Here is a 24,309-nt window from a genome sequence, read left to right as displayed (position 1 = left end):
ACCACTATCAGAGAGATACATGTTATTCTATCCCTTATTTCATATTAGACACCAACCAACACCTTATTCAAATAGTATATGGAATAATTTAATGACCAGATAAGACTAGAAGATAAAGTTGCCCATAGAACCATGTTTTTCTTTCAACTATGACACTATAAGCATCTCTGCAAATAAATGCAAAGAATCTGATTAAGTATACAATTCTGTTGCAATTAGTGATTTTTATTCGTATGTAATGTATTTAGATATCTCTGTACACCTGACCAAACAGCAGAATCACCTAGGGGGCTTTAAAAAACTATGCAGATTTTTTCAGTTTCAGCCCTACTGAGTCAGAATTCTGGCCTGTGAGAACCCAGAATTTGTATTTTTATTAAGCTCCCCAATGAATCCTGCTGCAATCAATTTGTAGGTCAGTGTTTAGGAATCACTGCTTTAAACAGAAATCATCCCACAGAAGCATTTTCTGATGAAGGAGCTCTGACAACCACTGGCAATACATACAGAATCAAAAGATGAGAGACTGAGGACACATCACAAAACACCATTACCTTGGATATGCCAGTTGAAATGTTTGCTTGTAACTTGGGAAATAATTCCATTAAAGCTTCCTCAGAAAGTGGCCCTTTGCAGCCACATAAGGATAATCTCTGATAATAGAGATCGGCTAACAGCAACACAGATGGCTCCAAAGGAAATGTTCTGCAACAAGATATTTATTAGACCCAACCTGCACCGTACAGTCGAGTATGTGGACTATAAGAGAAACTACAGAAAATTACAACTGGTGAAGAAACTGTAAAAGGGACCAGGTAAAAGTTTTATGCGGACATTTAGCGTCATTTTAGAGATAAAGAATCTGAGGCCTTGCAACAGTGAGTAATTTGCTCGAGGACGACAGACAGCTAGGTGGAAGCACTCACATATATCCTATCTCTGTGGGAGTTGCAGAGGGATGTTTTCTCAGGGAAAGAGCACAGAAGCTATGGCACCTACCTTAAGCTAATATGTCTCCATTTATTTATTCATTCTTATCAGGACATATCTCAAGGATGATCTGAGATGTCCGAGATGGCCTCACACAGGCCAACAAAGCAGCTTCATTCCCACTGCTTGGAACCCCCAGTTTTGGTTCCATGCAAGAAATATGCCTGTTGGAGGTGGGCTTGGTGCTGCGATCAAGAAAAATGTTCCACAACAGCTCCTTGCCGGGCACCCGCTACAGCAGTGACACTCAAGTCTCCCCAGGTCAGGAACGCAGAGAGCCCCAGATCCCACATCCCTCATGATTTACTCCCTTGCTGCTTCTGTGCTTCTGCTCAAATGTCTCTCTCATTCTTGGTAAGGCTTTCCCTATTTGAAACTGTTGTCCCCAACCTCCAGACTCTAACTATCCCGACTCTGCTTTAATGTTCTTACCACTGTCTAGCATGCTATACATTTTACTTATTTATTTTGCTCAGCGTTTCTTCTTGCTAGAATGGTAGCTCCATGAAGGCAGGGTTTTTTGTGTGTTTCATTCACTGACTGTGTCTCCCAGTGCCTAAAAAAGGGCCTGGTATGGGGGCGCCTGGGTGGCTCAGTTGGTTGGGCGACTGCCTTCGGCTCAGGTCATGATCCCAGGGTCCTGGGATCGAGCCCCGCATCGGGCTCCCTGCTCGGTGGGAAGCCTGCTTCTCCCTCTCCCACTCCCCCTGCTTGTGTTCCCTCTCTCGCTGTCTCTCTCTGTGTCAAATAAATAAATAAAATCTTTAAAAAAAAAAAAAAAGGGCCTGGTATGTGAGAAAAGCAAATGAATATTTACTGAATGAAGGAAATAAATAAATCTGTTTTAAAAAGAAATGGGACTAAAATGGATTAGACTCTAGGCGCGCCTGGGTGGCTCAGGTGGTTAAGGGTCTGCCTTTGGCTCAGGTCATGATCTCCGGTTCCTGCTCAGCGGGGAGTCTGCTTCTCCCGCTCCTTCTGCCTCTCCCCCTGCTCATGCTCTTTCTGTATCTCTCTGTCTCAAATGATTAAATAAAATCTTTAAAATAAAATAAAATAAAATGGATTAGACTCCAGAAAAAGTCATCAACTACTTTACCAGGTTTTCAAAAGGTGTGACCTTTAGAAAGGGGCTGAGCTGAGTAGAAAATGGCTTTCTGGTAACAGCCCAGTGCTATACCAAAGTCGGGAGCAGGCTGACATCAACTTACAAAAACGAAAGGAAAAACTGGGTTGTGTTGGTATGTAGTAAAAGGACCACAGGAAAGTGTTCTGAAATGGTGATCGTGTCAAGCTGAGACAGAATGAATGTAGTAGAAGTATGTATGTTGGAACAACTCAGGAAGTTCTAGAAGGTCAACACAGTGCAATGTTAGGGTTGGAAACAACCTACAACACTAGTTTACACACATGGTAAAATACGTCTCCACAAAGATGAAGAATCTGCATTTAAAGACTGTGTAAAAACTGTACTTATGTTAAGGATTCAAATCAATAATACATTTCTAATACGAATACAACTTAGGTATAAAGTAGATCAAAACAAGGACTTTCATTATGCCCAAGATTTCACAAAAACAGAAGCTTTTATATTTTATTTGTGATTAAGATAAATGGGAGGTATATTTACTCACAATACTAAATTCTTCACACGTTCCACAGGAACCAAATGAAGAAGTTCAGAAGATTCTTCCAAACTTAGCAGAGTATTTACAGCTTGACAAAGAACAAATAAGTTTCCTAAGGGCAGAAAAACAGGAGAAACTACATAACTTATTCCTTTGACACAATAACTACCAGACATCTCATTTATCTAATATTTGCTATTTATAGAAGTTCTTAAAGTGAATTTGTGCCTCCTTATCATCTATCAAATGTCAGAATATAACAGGAAGGAACTGAAAAGAGAAGGTTCCCAAGTCTTGTATTTCAGGTTTCTTAAGAGAAAAATATATTAAAAAATAGAGAATAAAATGTATGTTTCATTAGTTAAGATGAGAAGAAAAACTGGTGGTCCCACTCACTGGCATTATCCAAATTAGAATTTTTAAGGAGATGCACTTATACTTTTCAAAAGCTAATCAATTATTTTTTTAAATTAGATATTCATTTGGGGCACCTGGGTGGCTCGGTTGTTAAGTGTCTGCCTTCGGCTCAGGTCATGATCCCAGGGTCCTGGGATTGAGCCCCACATCGGGCTCCCTGCTCTGCGGGAAGTCTGCTTCTCCCTCTCCCTCTCCCCCTGCTTGTGTTCCCTCTCTCATTGTGTCTCTCTCTGTCAAATAAATAAATAAAATCTTTAAAAAAATAAAATAAAATAAATTAAGATATTCATTTAATCTTAGACCAGAGGCTGGCAAACTTTGGTTCACAAGTCAGATTTGTAGGTAGCCTGTTTTTTATACGGCCTGCAAGCGAAGAATGCTTTTTATATTTTAAAAGGGTTGTTTGAAACAACAAGCAAACAATAAAGAATATGCCACAAAGACTGAATATGAAAACCTAAAATATTTATTATCTGGTGCTTTACATAAAAATTTTGCCAACCCCTGCTCTCGATACTAGAAAAGTGCTGTCCAATACAACTTTCTGCCGTGACAGAAACGTTCTGTACTTGGGCCGATATGCAGCTGCAGTCCAGTATGGTAGCCACCAGCCACATACGGCTACTGAGCACTTGAACTGTGATGAGTCTACTTTATTCTCTAATGTGTCTGCTTAGTATCTAACAGGGAACCTAGCGCAGTAATATCTAAATGAACGAACAACTACTATACACAATGTTAGAAAGGAAACACTGTACTAAAATGAAACAAAATACCTACTTTCAAACTGCTGTTCTCAGGCTAGTGAGGAGGTGTTCAAGTATACAACAGGAAAGGGTGTTTTGAGCAGGGCAGGCTAGTATCTTGCTCAGGGTAAAGCCAATGACAGTGCCTGGATATAAGGCATATAGAGAGTGTGCGTGGGAGACGGAGAACAAGACGCAAGCTGGACTTGAAAACAAGGGGTCTCAGACACCATGGCCCCCTCTGACACTTCGTCCTCAGATTCAGCCTGTGCTCAAGCTGCCCTCACCTGGGTGCCACGCTGTGACGCACAAGTGCCACATCTCCATCTTACCCTATTTTTTCTGTATTTACCATAGAGGGGGTGGTGTCAGAGCACAATGTTAGCACTATTCTATAGGATTCCATGCGTTTACAGTCACTTTGGCTGTGCCAGAAAAGACAGAAGAAAACAAATGGGGATTGTAACTGACCTTTTCCAAAGCTGCCTCTGTCAACATTCATGAAGAGTGACTCTATGAAGCATGTGACTAGTGGTATCACCTTATCTTTCTCAGGAGGTCTGTCCAAGAAGCCGGGAGACAAAGGGAAAAGTTCAAACCAGCATTCAGTGGCTTTTTCAGGGAATAGCAAGGAAGGGCTAATAAACGCTTAAATCAGCATGCTATGTATCTCTTTCACAATTAACCAGTTTATTTTCTCACCTAATATGAGGTAACACGACAAGGGCTGCCCAAGAATGTGAAAGGTAAGTAGGATCTTTATTTGGGGGTAACTGAATTATAGATAAGAGGTGGTCCAATACTGGGGTCTGTTCTTTTCCTCCCTTGGATCTGGTCTTCTTCTGCCTTAAATAGGATCTGAAGGAAGAGAAGAAAAACAAATGTTTAAAAGAGGAGAGAACATAATCCCTCTTGACCTCTGAAGTTTAAAATAAAACTGGTTCCTTTCCACGCGTGGTAGATTTGTGGGGAGGAGGGAACTGGTGGTGGTGGTTGAATATAAGTAACAAAACAAATGCGAGTCGTTTACTGATTTTCGGTAAGAGGCTTTTTCGATGCCTTTGGTTCTACTTTTTTCTATTTTCTATTTTAATTTGCTTCATAACTTAAAGCAAGTCTCTTCTAGTTTTATGTATTATTTCTGAATTTTCTGATTCATTCAGATTCCTTCTTTCCTGTCCATTCTGCTGATGGACATATTTTTAAAAACTGGAGAGGTAATTTATTGTAATGAACGGACTTCCTTCCTCTATTCCCCCTTTCCTTTTTGACACAAATTTTACTACTTTACAAACATAGAATGATGTTGCACATAGTGGTGAATTTGACAAATGTCACTAAAGTGATTATGATTTAGAACTGCCTCTGCTTCTTTAATCTCATAAATGTTCACTCGATGACATTTTCTGACATGACATTTGGCTTTAGGTATCTGTTACTTTGGCACTTTTCTTGTTTGCCTCTTTTCCCTTTTGCCAATGAACTACACCTCAGTTCTACTTGAAAGACAGAAATCTAATTGAAAGAAAAGTCATAGAAACAGTGAGTAAAATGATTTGTTTTAATAATTTATCCCCCATGTCCAGTTTGGTTAACTTGTTACATAATAGAAGTGGAAGATCAGGTTTTTAGTCCTGTGTCCCTATTATCATGAAAATTAACTAAAAAGTTCTATTCTTTTTTGTTTCATACTTATCAAGATACTGAATGTTTGGAAATTATAACAGATAGTTTAGTTAATTTCACTGACAATTTCTGAAAGACACTATACCTTGATATATAGTCTTTCTAGTAGTAAAGACTCAACAATCTGCAAAAATCTTACAAGAAAACACTGAGATGCTTTAAAAAAAAAAAAAAGGCAGGTCATTGCTTGCCTGCTTCATCACACCTGCCAATGAGCTCCTCCAATAAAATCCACACTCCTTATCTAACCTTACAAGGCCCCATGTGATCTGATGCTGGCCTGCCTCTCATGTCCTCTCATTCCACCTTCTTCCTTGCTCCATGCTCTGTACACACACAGGCTTTCTTTTGGTTCCTCAAACATACTGAACTTATTCCTATCCCAGAGCCTTTATACTAAGTCTTCCCTCCACATGGAAAGCTTTTCAACTAGATCTTTGCAAGGCTGGATCCTTCCATCATTACAATCAGCCCAAAGGTCCCTTCCCCGGAGAGGAGTCACACTGCCTCTGCATTCATTCTCCCTCTCAACACCCTAGTTTTATTTTTCTTTTTATCATTAAAATTATCTTGTTTATTTGTTATCTGTCTCATATCCCTCCACTCCAAGAATGTCATCTCCCCCAAAAGAAGGAACCTTGTTCTTATTATTATATACCAATGCCTAGAACAGTGCCTGATACAATTAGCATTTGTCAACTGATAGAATAAATGTACCTTCTAAAGAATCTTTTCACATCTATTATCTCTTTCTAGTCTCACAACAAATCTGTGAGACAGGTGGATGGAGTATTACTAAGAATATTCAGACAAAGGTAACCATTCACATATATCCTATCTCTGTGGGAGTTGCAGAGGGATGTTTTCTCAGAGAAAGAGCACAGAAGGTGTGGCACCTACCTTAAGCTAATATGCCTCAATTTATTTATTTATTCTTATCAGGACATATCTCAAGGAGGATCTGAGATGCCTGAGATGGCCTCACACAGGCCAACAAAGCAGCTTCATTCCCACTGCTTAGAACCCACAGTTTTAGTTACGTGCAAGGAATATACCTGTTGGGAGTTGGTTTGGTGTTGCAATCAAGAGGAAAGTTCCAAGGGAATAATTCTACAGGAGTTACTAATTATTCATTCCTCAGGAATCAGAGCTCAGTAAACTGGAAAACCAACAGATTCTATTAGCATGTTTTGATAGAAAAAGCTACTTTTAAGGTCAGCAGAAGAGCAACATGTGAAGAAGACGAGCTCCTCCAGAATCTCAAGCTGACCCAGAATCAAAAACTAACTCTGCTGTGTGACTGTGGGGACAATGACACCCATCTCAAGGGATGCTGTGATGCTTCAAAGCGGAGTACTCAGCAAAAACTCAAGGAATGTCCATCTATTCCTACTGCCCCAAAGCAAACCCCAAATGCAGCAAGTCTAACAAATCCCAGAGAAATAAGAAACTTAAGTATAAACACATAGGAATGATAAGGGAACTGGTTTCCTGATCAATAATTTCTAAAAACACATCCACAACTACTGGAAAAATGATAATCAGAATCCTCACATATTTATATAAACCCTGTTTTCAATTCTAAAGGGTATTAATTATTTTTATTTTTTTTTAAGATTTTATTTATTTATTTGACAGAGAGATAGAAAGAGAGCATAGGCAGAGTGGCAGGCAGAAGGAGAGGGAGAAGCTATCTCCCACTGAACAGGAAGCCCAAAGCAGGGCTCCATCCTTGGACCCTGAGATCATGACCTGAGCTGGAGGCAGACACTTAACCGACTGAGCCACCCAGGCGCCCCAGGGTATGCATTATTTTTAATGAAATTAAGAAAGTAATCCATGGCTCTCTTAACAATTCAAACAATGCAAAGGTATATAATCTAAAAATTAACAGTCACTTCTTTCTTCCCCTTCCCATCCTCCTGACATAAAGTTAAAATTTTGTGTATCCTTAGGGAAATGTCAACTCTCCCCAAATTGATCTATAGATTAAACGCAATTCCAAACAAAATCCCACCATGGTTTTTTTGTAGACATAGACAAGACTCTTCTAAAATTTATATAGAACAGCAAAGGACCAGGAATAGCTGAAACAATCCAAAAAGGAAAAATAGAATGGGAGGAATTTTTTTTCAAGATTTCAAGACTTATTTTAGACAGTCTCTATTAGAGGAGGATAGATACATGGATCGATGGAAGAAAATAGAGAACCCAGAAATAGAACCACACATATATGCCCAACTGATTTGACAAAGGTGCAGAAGCAGTTCAATGAGGAAGAATAGCCTTTTCAACAAATGTTGCCAGAACAGTGGGCATCCACAGGCAAAAAAAGAAACTTGACCTAAACCTCACACCTTATATAAAAATTAACTCAAAATGGACCATGGACTTAAATGTAAAACATAAAACTATGATACTTTTAGAGAAGTAGGAGAAAATATCTAGGACCTACAGCTAGGCAAAGAGTTCTTAGACTTGACATCAAAAGCATTATCCATAAAAGAAAACTTGGTCAATTGAACCTCACCAAAATCTAAAACAGTGCTCTGTGAAAAATCTTAAGTGAACAAAGACAAGCTGTCAACTAAATGAATATATTTGCAGACCATTTATCTGACAAAAAAAACCTTTGTCTAGAATAGATAACGTGTTCTCAAAACTCAACAGTAAAGAAACAATCTAGTTACAAAATGGGCCAAGGAAACAAATAGATATTTCACTAAAGAGGATATACAAATAGCAAATAAACCCAGGAAAAGATGGTCAACACCATTAGCCACTAAGGAGATGCAATTTAAAACCACAATGAGATCTCACTACATCCTACTAGATTTGACAAAAAATAAAAATCAGTGATGATACCAAATGCTGGAGAGGATGCGGAGAAACTTGGTCATTCAGACTGCTGGTGGGGATATTAAATGCACAACTACTCTGGAAAACTGCTGGCAGTTTCTCATCAAACGAGAGATGTACTTAGGATATAACTCAACAATTCCACTTTCGGGCATTTATCTCAGAGCAACAAAAAGTTATGTACATGAATGTTTGTAACAACTTTATTCATCATACTAGCTCAAAACTAGAAGTGACCTAAACATCTATCAACGAATGAATCATTACATGGACAACACTACATCCATGCCATGGGCTGTGACTCCACAACAAGCACATGAAAAGATGTTCAACAAAGGGATGGACTCTTGACACACACAACTTGGATGGGTATCAAGGGAACTGCATTATTGAAAGCTGATCTCAAAAGGTGTATTCTCTAATTCCATTTATATAATATTCTTAAAATGATACAATCATAAAAACAGAGAACAGATTAATGATTGCCAGGGGTTAAGAATGGAGAGCAGAGCATCAGAGTGACTGCGGCTATTAAAAGGAAGCACAAGAGATCTTTGTGGTGATGGAACAGCTCTGTATCTTGACTCTGGTGGTGGTTATGAATCTACACATGTGATAAAACTGCATAGAACCATACAGCCAGATACACACACACCCAGAGATGAGCGCATGTAAAACTGATGAAATCTGAAAAATGTCAATTTTATGGTTGTGATATCGCAGTTAACTTATGCAAGATGTTACCACTAGGGGAAGCTGGGTGAAGAGTACACAGAACCTCTCTGTACTATTTCTTTCAACTGCATGTGAATGTGCAATTATTTTAAAATAAAAAGATTAAAAAAAAATCAGTCACCTCTTTCTTTCACATACCATCCTCCTGACATTAACCAGGTTAACCTGTTTACGTATCCTTCCATGTCTTTTCCTATGCTTACTTACACTTTCTGTTTTAACGTTGCAAAATGGGATCATACTAAACGACTATTCTACAACTTCCTTTTTTCACAGAACAATATATCATGGACATCTCCCCAGTTAATATACAGAGATCTTCATTTTTTACAGCATTCTTATGTATTATAAAGTGGATAATCTTACCAACATTACAGGGAATAAAAACTTAGAACTTACCCCACCGTCTGTTGTGAAAAGACCAGGGGGTACTTCTCAATTGCCATCGAGCCAGCAGTGGGAGGTGCTGCTTTGTTCAGAATGAGCTTGGCCAAAATGGCCAGAGCTTCATCTTTGACAGCAGCCTCATCAATCAAGAAGCAATTTTCAATATACAAGAGAAAGCTTGGTAGGAAAAGCTAAAAATAAGAAAGGAAATCACATTTATTAACAGATATACATTTCATAACACCTAAGGAAGAGAAGATTCTAACACTTCCACAGAGGGAAAAATAGATCATAAACACAGGATCAGAAATCATAAAGGCATGAGACCTCTTCTCCACAGAGACAATGAAAGCTAGAAGACCATGGAGCAATGCCTAAAAAACTGAGGGAAAATGACAAAATCTATAGTTCTATACTTACCTTGCTAGCAATATGAATAAAGACATTTTCCAAGGTACTAAATCTCAAAATTTTACTTCCATTTGTCCTTTCTCTAGCACCTCTGGAAAAAGTGTACCATCAAAATAAGAGAGTAAACTAAAACAAGGGAAAGGTGTGGGACGCAGGAAATAGGAGAAAAGCAAAAGGAAGTCCTATTACGACATCCATGCCGTGGGCTGAGAAAGCAACTCATTCAGACTTGCACTGCTCTAGGAGAGGAAAGAAAAAAAAAAAAATTGAGCTGCTAAATTTTCTGACATGTGAAAGGCTGTTGGCAGACAGACTCACTGACCAGCTATTCAAGGAAAATAATTTCCAGTTTTTAAAGAATGAGGCAATCTATAACTTCAGGAAAAATGAAAAAGTATATGAAAAAGGAAACGTAAATATAAAATACTCGTTTAGAAGGATCAATTATATGGTGAACAGGAATCCAACCAAAATTTATGATGTAACTCCACTGAGACGATGAGAGGTAAAAAAGAACCAGAACCCATCCACCATAGGAGGAAATCTACAGAAGAGTACTAAAACTAACGAATCAAGGAAAAGCAGTGTATTTGAATGATTAGAAAATATAAAGTAACAGAAAAAAATAGATAAAATCCAAGAGATGTGGTTGTTCTCGGCGAGGAAGATGGGAGTGGAAATCAAGTGACTAACTTTTAGTCCTGCTTGACTTTTAAAACTACATACAAAGAGTACTCTGATAAAAATAAGATGTTTATAAAAAGACCAAAGGTAACAGGGGAGAAGGAAAAGATGCAGTTGCTAAGAAAACCAGAGCAAGGTAAAGGGCTCTCATTAGACAGGAAGGAAAAGGGCTAGGACATGAATGAAGAAGGTTTTTCTCGAAGCAAATGAGAATATATTAATGACTAAAGGGGAAATCAGAGAACAGACACAGAGACAGGCTTCCATGAAGTATGCTATGGGAGATCAGTTACAAGGAGTGGCAAATGTTGGATGGAAGGGAGGGGATAGGGATAAAATAAACGCAGGATTTAATGGGAAAGATTTCTACCTTATTACATCAGGTATTTACTTAGTAGCAATGAAGTGCATTACTAACCATCCTGCAATCCAAATGTTTCTGAAACTATTTTCTATGCTTCCAACTCACATAAAAGTTCCTTAAAGTCTTTTTTCAATTTTACTACATGGTTCTGTAACTTCCTAAAGGATTATTTAAAAACAAGTTGATTATCTAATGTCATTTCAATGCCCTAGCATATGGAATAAAGTTTTACTTGTAAACTAAAACTGAAATGTAATTCTTTTAAAAACTATGGACTAAAACATCAAATACTTATTCTATTCCTCTCAAAGAAAAATCACAAGGATTTTAAGTTTGATTATTTTATCATGACAGATTGATAACAAAACAAAACAAATCCAAAACTTTAATTGCTCACCTGCTCAAACTGCTTCATAACAAACATAACTTCAGAAAAATCCAAAATTAAACGTCTTTCAAATCTGCTCTCAAAAATCTGTGGACCACAGGTAAGAAACATTAAGTATACAGAGAGTACTTTGTCCATTCCTGAAAATAAAAAACATCGTAAGCCTTCAAAGTCCTCTAACTTGTAAGCAGGAAGTGGTGGGACGCTTGATACAAGCTAATAGAGGCAAAAATAACTTGACTGCTGAATTGACCACTGTGCGGAGGGACACATCCAGGTGTGAGACTGGCACTGAACCCTTCTCCCTGGGAAAGTAGCTGGAGTAAGGGAGTGGCAGGCACACTTCAACCAGTTTTCTGTAAAATGCTTGCCCTTCAGCTGAAAGAACTTACTTACAAATGTTAGGGGCACTGGGTTTCTAGTGCTGAGCAGGGCTCTGCCTAAGAGCTGCCCAGTTCTTTCCCAGAGACAGAGAATTATGAAAGGGCAAGCAGCACTATTTCAAATCTTGGCTTTGTCACTGACTTGGGAAAAAATCTGTGGACCACAGGTATTTTATACCTTTTTCCATACTATATACTGCTGCACTGCATGAGTCTAGGAGGAACCTAATTGGTCTTTTATTTTCAATCCCACTTCCCTACAAGCCATCTTCTAAACTTATTAAAATGCAAATCTATCAAATCATTACCCTGCTTAAAATTTCTCCAGGGCTTTTCACTACTTGCAGGATAAAACCCAACCTAACTTTGCAAAGCCAAGGAGAGCGTCGCTGATATACACCAAACCTCCTCATGTGTCCTTGTACCCAGTGGCATACATTTTTGGACTTTTCTTTTTTTTCCATTTCTGGACTTTTTGATGCATCTTCTGCTGTTCCCTCTCCAGGAATTTTTAACCCCTTCACTGACTGGCAAATGATACTTAAACTTCAAGGACTATGCCAAATATAAGTCCTTTGGAAAGCATTCTCTGTCCCTCAACCCCAGGCAGAATGAATCATTATGTTTCAATATGACATCAATAGATTAATTCAACAGATTATAATAACTCACTCCCAGGGCCCCACTTCCCTAACAATCAAAAACCACAGGTATCAGAATGTCCACCCTGGAATACCTAGTCCATACCCAGTACATGGTAAGCTATACATGCTTGTTGAATATTTTTCATTTACTTTATCACACTCTTTTGCCTCTTTCTATTATAGCATGCAATTCACATCTCCTTGACAAGATTATAAATTCCCTGAAGGCTGAGCCTTTGCCACACTTCATTTGTATTCCCCAGGAGGCTTACTCAATGCTAACTATCTTATTAACTACTCAATTAATATCTGTTGAAGTAAATTACTTTTTGTATGGTTTCTTTGATAAGAGTCTCTGGCAAGGAAACATTTTCACCCAGGATCAAAGCAGAAATTACAGCCAAGAGGGTCTCCCGGCAAGCTGTAGAAAGACTGGCTATTTGTAATGTTTGAGATAATACCTGTAAAATAAAAGAAAAAACAATGCACACTTAGCAATAGCTTTTAATGAACAGACTCTAAGCAAATGAAGCTGGGAACTCACCTTACAAACATCGACAGGTTTGATTATCTTTGATCCGTTCCCATGTTTCACAAGTATCAGATACGTTTCTAACAACCTTTTTATCTGTTCAGAACTTTCCCCACAGTTAGTTGTGGTTACTTTTGTATGTAGATCTAAGAGTGATTCCTGCCAATGGGGAATTTAACAGAAAGAATAACTATAAAATATCAAACTCATCTGTTAATCCAATAATGAAAAGTATTGGGTGAAGCAATTCAAATTTTCACACTTTTATTTTGAAAGAAAGACACATTTACCAGGAATCACTAAGGATAATAATAGCTAATATTTTTGAGTGCACGTTTATACAGTGCTTTATAAGTATTTACTCACAATCCTCATAGCAACCATGAGGTAGAGAATATTACTGTCTCATAGTCCCACCAGATTAAAAAAACAGGGAACAGAGATTTAAGTAACTTTCCCAAGTCAGTGACAAAGCCAAGATTTGAAGAGAGGCAGTCTGGCTCCAAAGGCTGTACTCTTAACCACAATGGTCTACTACATCTCAAAACATCAAAAAAGTACAGGGGATAGAGAGGGGGAAGAAAGGGGAGGGAAATCCTAATTATGTGTGTGAAAGTATAAAGACAACAATTATAAAATACAGTCTCCAGCAGTGGTCTGCTAAACTAAGAGCAAGAACAATCAACTCTTGGGCTCCTTATTACACACAAATCCATAAAAATTAGAACTCACTTGCAAACATTCAAAAAATGTACCAAAATGTTCCTTGTAGATGTAGGACACAGTGGATTTGACCATGTTTTTGAGTGTTTCTCCAACTAAAATCCATGGTAGTTGAGTTTCTGTTTCAGTAACTGGTCCTAGTTTTTGTAAAATTAGCTTCACTGCCTGTGGGAATCCAATAATCATTAAAATGGACATGTACACTCTTATTTTTAAGTATTACACTGTTATTTCCCACTGATTATTCCCCACTCTGATTAAGCTATATTAAAATCTGATCTGGAATAATCAAAGATATGGCAGCTTTGATGGTTAAGTTAACTACATGTCTCAAAAGGAATTTCCCAACTAGGATGGAGAATTTTACCATCCAACTGCTCACTCCTCGCTCATTAATCAATTTATGTTACCTTCTAGGATCGAGGATAAAGAAAATAGCAATGATTTTATAAGTAAACATACCTAATCACCTAGAGCCTAGGTAAGCATTGTTATTAAAGCCCTAATGCTCCCCCCTTAGTGCTTTTTATTTATTCCAGACTATCCTCTCTCCATACCATTTACATAAATCTTAATTTATTTTTCTTTTAATCTCTTTCACACAGACTCAAAATATCCTCCTGGTCATTTACCTTCCCTGTACAGGAATGAAACATGTTTCTAACTCCTTTGCACATTTCAAAGAGCAACTGTCCAACTCCTTCTACCTTTTCCGGATGTTCATCAAGATCAAGAAACATTATATTGAAAAGTGCATTTTTATCAGAAACCTAAAACACAAAATGCAAATGGAAAATTGTATTTACAACACAACAAATCCAAATGAAGACATGTTATTTACTGTTCCACAGGTTCATAGTTAAATGTAATTAGGATAAAATTCTAAAAGGAAGAGACACTTAGAGTGATTTCAAACTACTATAATAGTATACCACTTCTAATTTCACACACAACACTGATTCAGTGAAATAACATAAAGCTCTGTGCCAAGAAAAACTACACAAGGCAACATTCTATCTTTTAAAGTAAATCATATACTTATGAGTAGAAAAGAAATTAATACCAGTGTTTCTGTTTCATTACAAGAACCCTCTAAAATTTACTATGGAAATACAAGCAACATTATGATATCAGTTTCTTCTGTGAAATTGTCATAAAAGTTTCTATTACTCTCACCATTCATATATTTACTGACTTGAATTAGAGGGCACTTCTGATATACATACACTGAAAGCAACCGAAAACCTAAGTGACAATAAAAGAGTGACTCATATTATTTCACATTAGTGAGCAAAGACAACCTAATGATGAGATAAATTCAAAATAGTAGAAGGTTTTTTCATATATATACATATATACACACACACACACATTATAAAAAATATGTTTCTGTTCATCAGATTCTTGAGGATTAATGAACAATAAACATATAAGATATCAGACCAACCTTTCTCATCAAAAAAGTAAAACTTTCAGCAGCAAAGTTTCTTATATGTAGTTTTTTATGAGCCAGGAGTGTACTATACATGCTATAAATGAGAAAACAAGACATGTTTAATCACATTTTAATAAATATACACTCCAAGTCAACTATATGCCCCACCCTGTACTAGGTATGCAAGGAATACTTGGCAAGTATAAAGCAAATGGTTTAAATCTTGTTCAATTACCAAGACAGAAGATGAAGGTAACAGAAAAGAAAAATCCTAGGGTTGGTGGTGCAGGTCTTATAGAAAAGACTCCATGATTAGCTGAAACTTGTAGGGATTCCTGAATGATGAGAAGAATTCAGGTGGGTACTGGAGTGCATTTGACTAGAGATAAAAACAAGAGCAAACACAGGGTGGGCAGAAACGATCACAGTCAAAGGACAAGGAAGCTAGTCCGTCTGAGAGAAAAAGGGTGTTGGGGTTTGGGATGGCTGCTGCAGATAAAGCTGCCCAGGTAAACAGGTAGCTCTGAACACCAAACAGAGGAATTTAGACTTTAGCTTACATCTGTGTAAGCACTAACTGTGTTACTTCCTCTAACCAACACAACCCCATGGAGTATAGGTACTGTTATCCCGGTTCCACAGCTAATGAGCCTGAGACAGAAAGGCCAAGCAACCTTCTCAAGGTCATAGACACGTAGCTATAACTAAATAATTACTTGTACAATCACATTGTTTAAACGGGTGACATGGTTTAAGCATGGTCTCCTATTTTTACCATATCCTCAGTACCTAGCACTTTCTTGCCCACAGCAGGTACTAATAAATATTGGCTGAATGAGAAATGAATATTTCGGAGAGAGTAATTTAGTAACAGTATACAGGATGAAATAAAAGAAGAGCTGGCAGTCCAACTAGAAAGCTGCTCAAGTCATGTGAGCATGGGCAAACAAGGGCACGAAAGAGGCTTATGGTAGAGGGAAATGCTGAAAGATGGACCCAAGAGGCATTTCAAGAGTCCTTGCAGTGGAAGCAAAGACCTTACAGTGCCCACAAGGCCCTTATATGATCTGGACCCTCCTAGTACAATGTAGCACCATCTAATTACTCTCCGCTTATACACACTGCCCCACGACCATGACTCCTTGCTGTTCCTCGCACACGCCAGGCATGCACCTAAGATGTTCTCCTGCTAAACTGTAAACTTTGCACAGAGAGGGATTTTTATCTGTTTTATTTGCAATTGTATCTCAAGTGTCGTACACATAGGCAGGGCTCAATAAATACTCACTGAATTGAGTACCTGAATAACAGAATCAAGAGGATTTGGAGTCCTTGAAGACAATTGGGTCAAAAATGCCTCTAAGACACCAAGCCTCAGTTGATGAGAAGAAAAATGGAATCACTGTTGGAAAATGGGCAACCAAACAGGGCCTAGCAGAGAGTACATGTTTACTGAACACATGAATGGATGAAGAGTTACTTTGAGTGGGAATGTATTGACTCTGATTTCAGTAATACCTAAGTGGAAATAGCCAGGCTGTTGAAGATGTCACACTGAGAGCAAATATATTTAGAACTGGAAAGCCCGCCTTAGGAGATAAAAAAGTAACAACAGAGGTCATGATCCCAAATAAGCTATACAGTGGTCCCCCCTCCCTTATCTGTGGTTTCACTCTCCATGAGCCATGGTCAACTGCAGTCTGGAATCAGATGCTCCTCCTACTGACTACGGTCAGAAGATCGACAGGAGCCCAGCATTACGAGACAACACGTACGTCGTCGTTCCCCTCACTTCATCTCATCATGTAGGCATTTTATCATCTCGCATCATCACAAGAAAAAGCGTGAGTACAGTACAGTAAGGTATTTTTGAAGAGAGATCACATTCACACAACTTTTATTACTAAAGGTTGTTCTAATACCAGTTATTGCTGTTAATCTCTTACTGTGCATTTATGAATGATACTTTATTACAGGTATGTACGCATAGGAAAAAATATAGCACATATCGAGTTCAATACTATTCTATGCTTTCAGGTATTTACTGGGGGTCTTGGAACATAAACCCCACACATAAGGGGGGACTACTGTACATTGCCCTAAGATCTTGCTGGTTTTGAATGAAGTAATCTTGGTTTCTAATACATTTTACCAAGTTTCACAGAGAACTAGTAAAGACTGGAAAAATATTTCTTTCTCATTCTTTGTTCAAAGTAGGGTAGAGGGAAGGGTGGTTCAATGAAGGGTAGGGTGAAGGGGGGTGGTACAAAAACAAAATCGACAGTTCTATCCCACACCCACACCTATATTTGGGAGGAGGGCGTTAATCTTCATATTCCTGTGGCAATTAAAGTATGTAGAAATAATCAGTAAACCAAGGGGAAAATTTGATCAAGTCCCTGACTGAAACTGATTAGAAACAATCTTTCTCTTAAACACAAAGGAACTATGGAATTCATCCTTTTTCCCTGTCCACATTTGCTCACAATGTTCCCTGAGTATCTCTTTGGGCTTAATTAATATGTTAGGGGCTGGGTAAATGCAGACATTTAAGACTGGATTCTTGAAGTGTTCACAGGTTTGTAAAACACATCATTACACTGTGAACAAACAATTATAACAGAAGTTGTGTGATGTAAGTGTATAAAATGCCAGAGGGGTTCAGAATAAAAAGCTTTTTGGCTAAGGTGCCCAGAAATACCTGTGGAGGTTATGAAAACCAAGCTTGGCTTTGATGGCCAGAGGCAGGATTTTAGTAGCTGGAGAAAAGAGAAGATCAGGTCAATACAGACTAATAGAATAGACTATGGACCACTTTGGCTGCAGAACCAATTTCGTATAATTAGAGACTGAGTTGGAAAGGCAGTGTGGTGTCAGAACGAACCCAAGGAAAAAACAATCAAAAAAACATGCCAAGTTAGGCAGCCATGTCAGCAGGTATACATGACGGGTATTGTGCGTATTTTAACTAAATACGGGGTGGGAGAGGGAAATCCTGGCTGTCAGTATTGATGAAGACTGCACTTGACCAAAAAAACAAAAACTTGAGACTTAAACACTAAAACATTTCATTACTGAGGAGGACTGTCCTATTTAGGAGCCTCAAGCACAAGCACACAGTTGTTTTCACAGAGGCAATCTTGAGTATTTAACACGTGTATATTGCTTTTGCTCTCAAAACTGATGCAAGTGGGCAGCAGGACTGACTGTAGACAGACTTGAGAAATCTTTTGGGGATGATGGAAATGTTCTTAAACTAATTATGGTGATAATTTGCACAACTTTATAAATTTACTAAATAGCACTGAATTGTAAATAAGGTAAAATAATATTTAAAAACGACAAAACCCCTAAACCAAACCCGTATTAGAGAGAGAAAAGGGTCACCTGTATATATTGGACATGTCCTTCACCATTAGTCTCCACAGGTACTTGTAAAGATAGGACAGTGAGGTGAAAGCCCATTCTAGTAACTCTGTGTCCTGAGTCTCCAGGATTGAGGTGATAGTCAGGAAAAATTCCTGAAAATGTGGATAGAAGTCCGTCTGCAGATCTCGTGCCAACTGTACAACCAAACTGGATTAAAAATAAGTAGAGGTAATTGATTGAGACATATATATCAAAAAACAAACACTGCAAATCTATTTCACGAATGATAGCAGATTGCCTGTGATCACAGGATTAATTAAACCTTTCAAATCGAGTCTTAAGAGATATATAACATTTTTCACATTTTAAGAGATTAGCAAAGAAATCAGGCTGGAGCAAGAAGGTGCATTTCATCACAAGTTATGCTCAGTCATTCCTGTAGTGTGAAAGAAAAATAGGGTTTTCTTAAATGTATAAAACAAAAGCAAAAAAAGGATACCTCAAAGATTCTGCTTTTTGGCAAAGCACTAATGTTCTGATCTAACAGAAAAGGTAAATTCTTGTTTTTAAATTCAAATACCAGATATAAGGCAAATGTAGCCATAAAACACAACCTTTATTAGTTTCTTTTTTTAAAGACAATTTATTTATTTAAGAAAGAGAAAGAGAGCATGGGAGAGAGCGAGCACAAGCAGGGGGGGGATGGGGGAGAGGGAAAAGCAGACACCCCACTGAGCAGGGAGCCCAACACAGGGCTCAATCCCAGGACCCCGGGATCATGACCTGCACCAAAGGCAGTCACTTAACTGACTGAGACATCCCAGTGCCCTTTAAAACCACCTTTCTCTCTTTTTTTAAAGATTTTATTTATTTATTTGAGAGAGAGAAAGGGAGAGAGCACAAGTGTGGGCAGGAGCAGAGGGAGAAGCAGACTCCTGGCTGAGCAGGGAGCCTGACGTGGGGCTCGATCCCAGGATCCTGAGCTGAAGGCAGAAGCTTAACAGACTGAGCCACCCAGGCGCCCCAAAACACAACCTTTCTTAAAATTCAGGGAAGCGTTATTGAGCTTTCTCTCAACATACTACTTACTCCAAAAGGGGCTGATAGGCAAAACTGTTCTTGATTTGCAGGTGAGTCTTCAGACTCTGAACTATCTCATTTTGATGATAGACCAACTGATTGAAGGACTGGCATTTGTCAATAACTTCTTTGTAAAATTTGCCTGGGTAAAAAAAAAAAAGAGAGCGAGAATAGGTTCTGCTTTTCTACCATACCACTATTTAGTTGTTTTGAACACATAAAGTGCAAATGAAGGGAGAATAAAATAGGAACAAAATGGAATATACCAAAGTGTTCTGTAAGGTTCAATTCTCTCCATTTCAGCAGACCCTCAAAAAAGTAGGTTTCAACTTCCTGCCAAGATTAAAGCAGTCCATTAATTAGGCAATTCAAAAACTATGATCAAAGTAAATAAGAATAATGATATACCTTGAGACAATGATAAGAGTCAAGAGTTTAAAAACATTTCTTTTAAAGGGCATTAACTAACACACTTAAAAAGCAATGAGCTGTACAATATAGGCACATGATTTACAAAAACAATATTTTATTGATTTGGTTGCAGCAAATAATTCTCCAAAACCTATGTAATAGTCACACTAAACAGAAAATTTTTTTTCTGTTTTCTACAATTTTAGGCCCAGGAAAAAAATGTGCTGACTTTTAACAGTTCTTTCATTCTGCTTTTAGAAATATGAATTATAACCTTGTGGGGAAGTACTCTGGCAATTATTAAGATGAAAAAAAAAAAAAAAAGCCAGGTATGTCCTCTGACCCATCAATTCCCATTTTAGAGATATTTCTTATAAAACTTACAAACATACCAGTATAAAGATGTTTATTCAGCTCTACTGTAGTGGGGGAAAAACATCAAACACCCTAAATATCCAACAATAGGAAAATGTTTAATGTAACCTATGGCCCACACATACTAAGGTATATTATATGGCTATTAAAATAGTTACATCTATATTGAATTAGAAGGATGTTGATGATAAACCCCCACAGTGATAAAAGCAAGAAATGTAGTGAAGTACATAGGAGGAACCAATTTTTTATAAGTACACACGTTTGCACATATTATATGAGAGAAAAGTACAGAATACATATATACCACATTGTCAATATTAGTTTCTTTGACAATAAGGAATGGGAGGGGTGAGATAACAGGTTTTTCTAAGTTCACCAATATGCTGTCATGTTATTTAGCTTATTATCACAGTATATATTACTTTGTACTTTGGAAAAGTAAAATCAATAAATTATTACTGTGTGTGTGTGTGTGTATGGAGAGAGAATATAAACTAGTATACACACAAACAGCATGCCAAATCTTCTACAATCTCAAAATATGTCACTTTCCCTTTGCATTGTGATTCACAGCCCCTACCACAAAGGGATGGAGTCTACTTCCTCACTCCTTGAATCTGGCCTCGCTTTCTGACTTCCTTTGACCATAATGTGTAACGGAAATGATCTTGCAACCGGCAAAGTTAGGCTTTAAGAGGCTTTGTAGCTTCTGCTTTCTCTCTCTCGAAAAGAACCTGCCATCATGAAAAGAAGCCTATTGGAGAGTAAGAGACCACGAGGACAACCAAGACTAACATGCCCCAGTCAAATGTGATTGAGACCATTGTGGACCATCCAGCCCAAGATCCTATCCTAGGCTCTCTTCTCTACTAACTCGACATTCTATCTCTTACCCATCTATCTCTCCTGTGGCCCACAAACCATATACTGAATGCTAAATCTGTAATTCCACCTCCAAAGTTACCTGTACTTCTCCAGATCCATCATTTGGATGGCCATAGGTATATCAAATTTAACAAGCCCCAAATGGAACCAACCCTGTGCTTCTCTTCCTATAAATCTATCTTGGTAAGTTACGTTCTCAACCACCCAGTTGTTAGAACCAAAAACCTTAACCCCCTTCCTCCTTTCATAACCAGCAGGTCACAAGACCTATCCATTCTACTTTTTTAGTATCTCTGGAATCCTTTCCTTCTCTCCCTCTTGATTGCTACTTAGATGACTACCATATCCTCACACCTGGTTATCCTGACTCCAGTCCTGCTCGTTCTTCCACATTAAAGCCAGAAAGATCTAAAACTTAGACCTGATCATGTCACTCACTGCCCTACAATCTTTACAATCCTAGAATGACATCCCATAGCTTCAGGATAAAATGCAAACTTAGCTTGACACATGAAGTCCTCTATGCTCCTTGACTACTTCTTCAGCTTTATCTCTCACCAGCTATGTCCCTCCACTACCCCAGTCATCATCAACACACATAAACATCACATATACAATTATAACCACAGTGAAATGCTTTGCAGTTTCTTGAATGTGACATGCATTTTCTAGCCTCTGTTTATACAGGCTTCTCTCTCAGCCTGAACCAGCATTTTCTGTCTTCTTTGCCATGCTAAAACCTATACAAATAACAAGACTCAATTCAGCTTTCATCTTGTCTACATTACCTTTTCAACACCCCACCCTATACCCACAAGGAATTTAGGTTAGGTTCCTTCAGTATGAGTTGCCAAAGGCTTATGCGCTTATCCAGATCACCTCAGTCAACACACTACATTCACAAACTGGAGATAAGGCAGCCAAAGAGACAGTGAGCAGAGTCTGACTAGAGCCAAGTGAAGAACTGTAAGAACTGAAGTTGAATCCCTAAGTTAAAGGCATGATATACAGGACCTTAAAAGGCTAACAGAGAAATAATGACTTCATGTAGCAAAACGAGATTTTTAAGTAGAGGTGTGACTGAGTTAGAGCATGTTTAGAACTGGAAAAAATTATGTGGTTTAGCCCCCCTTTTTTTTTATAAAGGAGGAAACTAAGCCCCAGGAAAGTGATGTGCTCAAAGTCTCTTTAAAATTGCAGCTTCAGGCATATGAATCTGCAGCAGAGCTCAGAATGCACATGGGAAAGGGAGAGGCTAGAATCACAGAAGCCACCTAAGTGTCTCGTTAACTGTCTAACACAGCATCACCCAACAGAACTTTCTACAATGATGGAAATGTTCCACATCTGCACTTGTCCAATATCATAGCAACTAGCCACATATGGCTATTGAGCCCTTCAATTTTTATCTTGCTTTAATTTACATTTAATTTGTTGTGTGTAGCTACTGTATAAGATCACACAGGTCTAATGCATTTCATGTTCATAAAGGAATGGCCTAAAAAACAATTCACTTCTACTAAGAGGAGAGACTAAAAAATCAACTACGAATACTTGAAGATTGGCTAATATAATGTTCTCTTACCTCATCATAGCTTGCAGTTCTATCAATCCGGTGAATAATATCAATATTCACATTCCCCAGTCGTTCAGCAAATGTAAGGAACTGTTGGGGGATATTTAATATACAATCATCATTTAATACTTATCACATCTTGAATCCCTGTTTTGAATGCTGTATAATAATCACATGTTGACAATTTCCTTGTGAAAACAGAAAATTTAAAGTTTCAATAAGCTTCCTCCTGTACTATCATGACAAATACCGGTATGCTTTGCTTGCAATTTCAGACTTGTATTTTCAATCAATCATAAAATATATAATTGTGTTTTGTAACTAGAAGTAGACATCACTGATGAATTACAAAAGTGTAAAAACAAACTCAAAGACATAGTCTTAAAGGCCCTGCACTACTTTATGAAAATAATTAAATACTTCCATGAATGTATTTGCAGAAGTTCAGTTGTGTCATTTCAAATAAAATTTCCATGCTAGATTGTGGTGGACCAGGTGAAAGCTGGCGATGTGGCCTCGCCAGATATGTTAGGTTTCATGACCCGCTACAAGACCAGGGATCTGGTTAAGTCGTTTCAACAATAGTGTTTTAAACACATACAGACAAACGGTTGTACAGTAACAAAGGAATTCTCAGGGAACAAACAAAAAGTGATGTCACAGCCATTAGCTGGAAATCACTCACCTCCTCCCGCCGGCTCGCCCAATTTGATCTTTATGGATAAAAGAGCAGTGGAGAACATCTCCTGAGCAGTTAATCTATGATCATGAATTTCACTCTGGGTTAAGGGAATTCCCAGGGAAGTCAGGCCCCACAAACTACAGGCGAAGTCGGCTATCCAGACGTCTTTCCCCACCTCATGTTTACTACACCCGGAAAATCTCCCTCCTTTGCCAGATAACGGACTCACGCTCGGCCCAGAACACTGCAGCCCCGGGAGTCCCGCTCAGACCTAGTAGCAAGGCTGAGGCAGCAGGGACCCACACCCCTGTTCTGGGCCCAAGTTCCTTTGCTCACCCGGTACGTGTTTTCGGTCTTGTGGGAAACGGGCTTTGTCTTCATGGCTGCAAAGAGGCAGGGGGCCGCGAGGACCTAGTTGGGAGGTCGAAGGGATGCAACAGACGGTACGGAGAGAAACTGCTTGCACTCTCCGATTCCCCGGTGCTCGGACTTCATCACGTGCGGCTTGTGCCCCTGGGCGCCGCCATGTTGAAGACGGGGAGGGGACTGGAGGGATCACGTGGGCGGAAGAAGCGACAGAGCAGGCGCAGCCTCCTGGGAACCCGGCGGGGCAGCGGAGAGCAGCTGTAGGCGTAGGCGTGGAGTTCTTCTTTCTCTCATTTCAGGAAAGATTTCTAGGAAAAATGTGTATTTTTATTATAAAAGAAAACATGCCAGTCAGCATTGTCAGCAAACAGTCATTACCCTTCAGCTATGCACCCTGCAAAGCTCTTTACATCAATAATTTCATAGTAAAACTCATTGTGAACGCTACGTGAACATAATTAAGGAGCATGTTTTTAAACCCCTTTGGCATACGAAGAAAGCAGGGATGTGCAGCTGGTAAGTGGCAGTCTAGCAGAAGTCTCCGAGCGTC

General features: G+C 38.6%; 1 protein-coding gene across 3 annotated transcripts in view; it reads right to left on the bottom strand.

Annotated features, from left to right (window-relative positions):
* Positions 1-23,941, bottom strand: part of UTP20 (UTP20 small subunit processome component) — a 100,954-nt gene extending 77,013 nt beyond the window's left edge. For 2 of the 3 annotated variants that reach the window (XM_036123346.2, XM_036123347.2), the window contains exons 1-16: positions 23,730-23,941; positions 22,721-22,801; positions 19,728-19,794; positions 19,471-19,603; positions 18,400-18,588; positions 15,025-15,106; positions 14,210-14,347; positions 13,587-13,742; positions 12,867-13,013; positions 12,649-12,783; positions 11,305-11,382; positions 9,461-9,639; positions 4,484-4,639; positions 4,253-4,341; positions 2,625-2,730; positions 555-705 (exon numbers count right to left, since the gene is read on the bottom strand). In XM_036123346.2, coding sequence (XP_035979239.2) covers positions 555-705; positions 2,625-2,730; positions 4,253-4,341; positions 4,484-4,639; positions 9,461-9,639; positions 11,305-11,382; positions 12,649-12,783; positions 12,867-13,013; positions 13,587-13,742; positions 14,210-14,347; positions 15,025-15,106; positions 18,400-18,588; positions 19,471-19,603; positions 19,728-19,794; positions 22,721-22,801; positions 23,730-23,774 — 1,932 coding nt within the window. In that variant the 5' untranslated portion in view covers positions 23,775-23,941. Of the gene's footprint in view, positions 1-554; positions 706-2,624; positions 2,731-4,252; positions 4,342-4,483; positions 4,640-9,460; positions 9,640-11,304; positions 11,383-12,648; positions 12,784-12,866; positions 13,014-13,586; positions 13,743-14,209; positions 14,348-15,024; positions 15,107-18,399; positions 18,589-19,470; positions 19,604-19,727; positions 19,795-22,720; positions 22,802-23,729 lie in introns of those variants that run through there. The other variant, XM_078076475.1, reaches the window with a different exon arrangement.
* Between the last annotated feature and the right edge of the window lie 368 nt (positions 23,942-24,309).

Source organism: Halichoerus grypus, chromosome 6 (genome assembly GCF_964656455.1).
Source record: "Halichoerus grypus chromosome 6, mHalGry1.hap1.1, whole genome shotgun sequence".
NCBI classification, from domain to species: Eukaryota; Metazoa; Chordata; class Mammalia; order Carnivora; family Phocidae; genus Halichoerus; species Halichoerus grypus.
The sequence above is the reverse complement of the archived record's forward strand: the minus strand, read 5'-3'. Positions and strand labels throughout refer to the sequence as shown.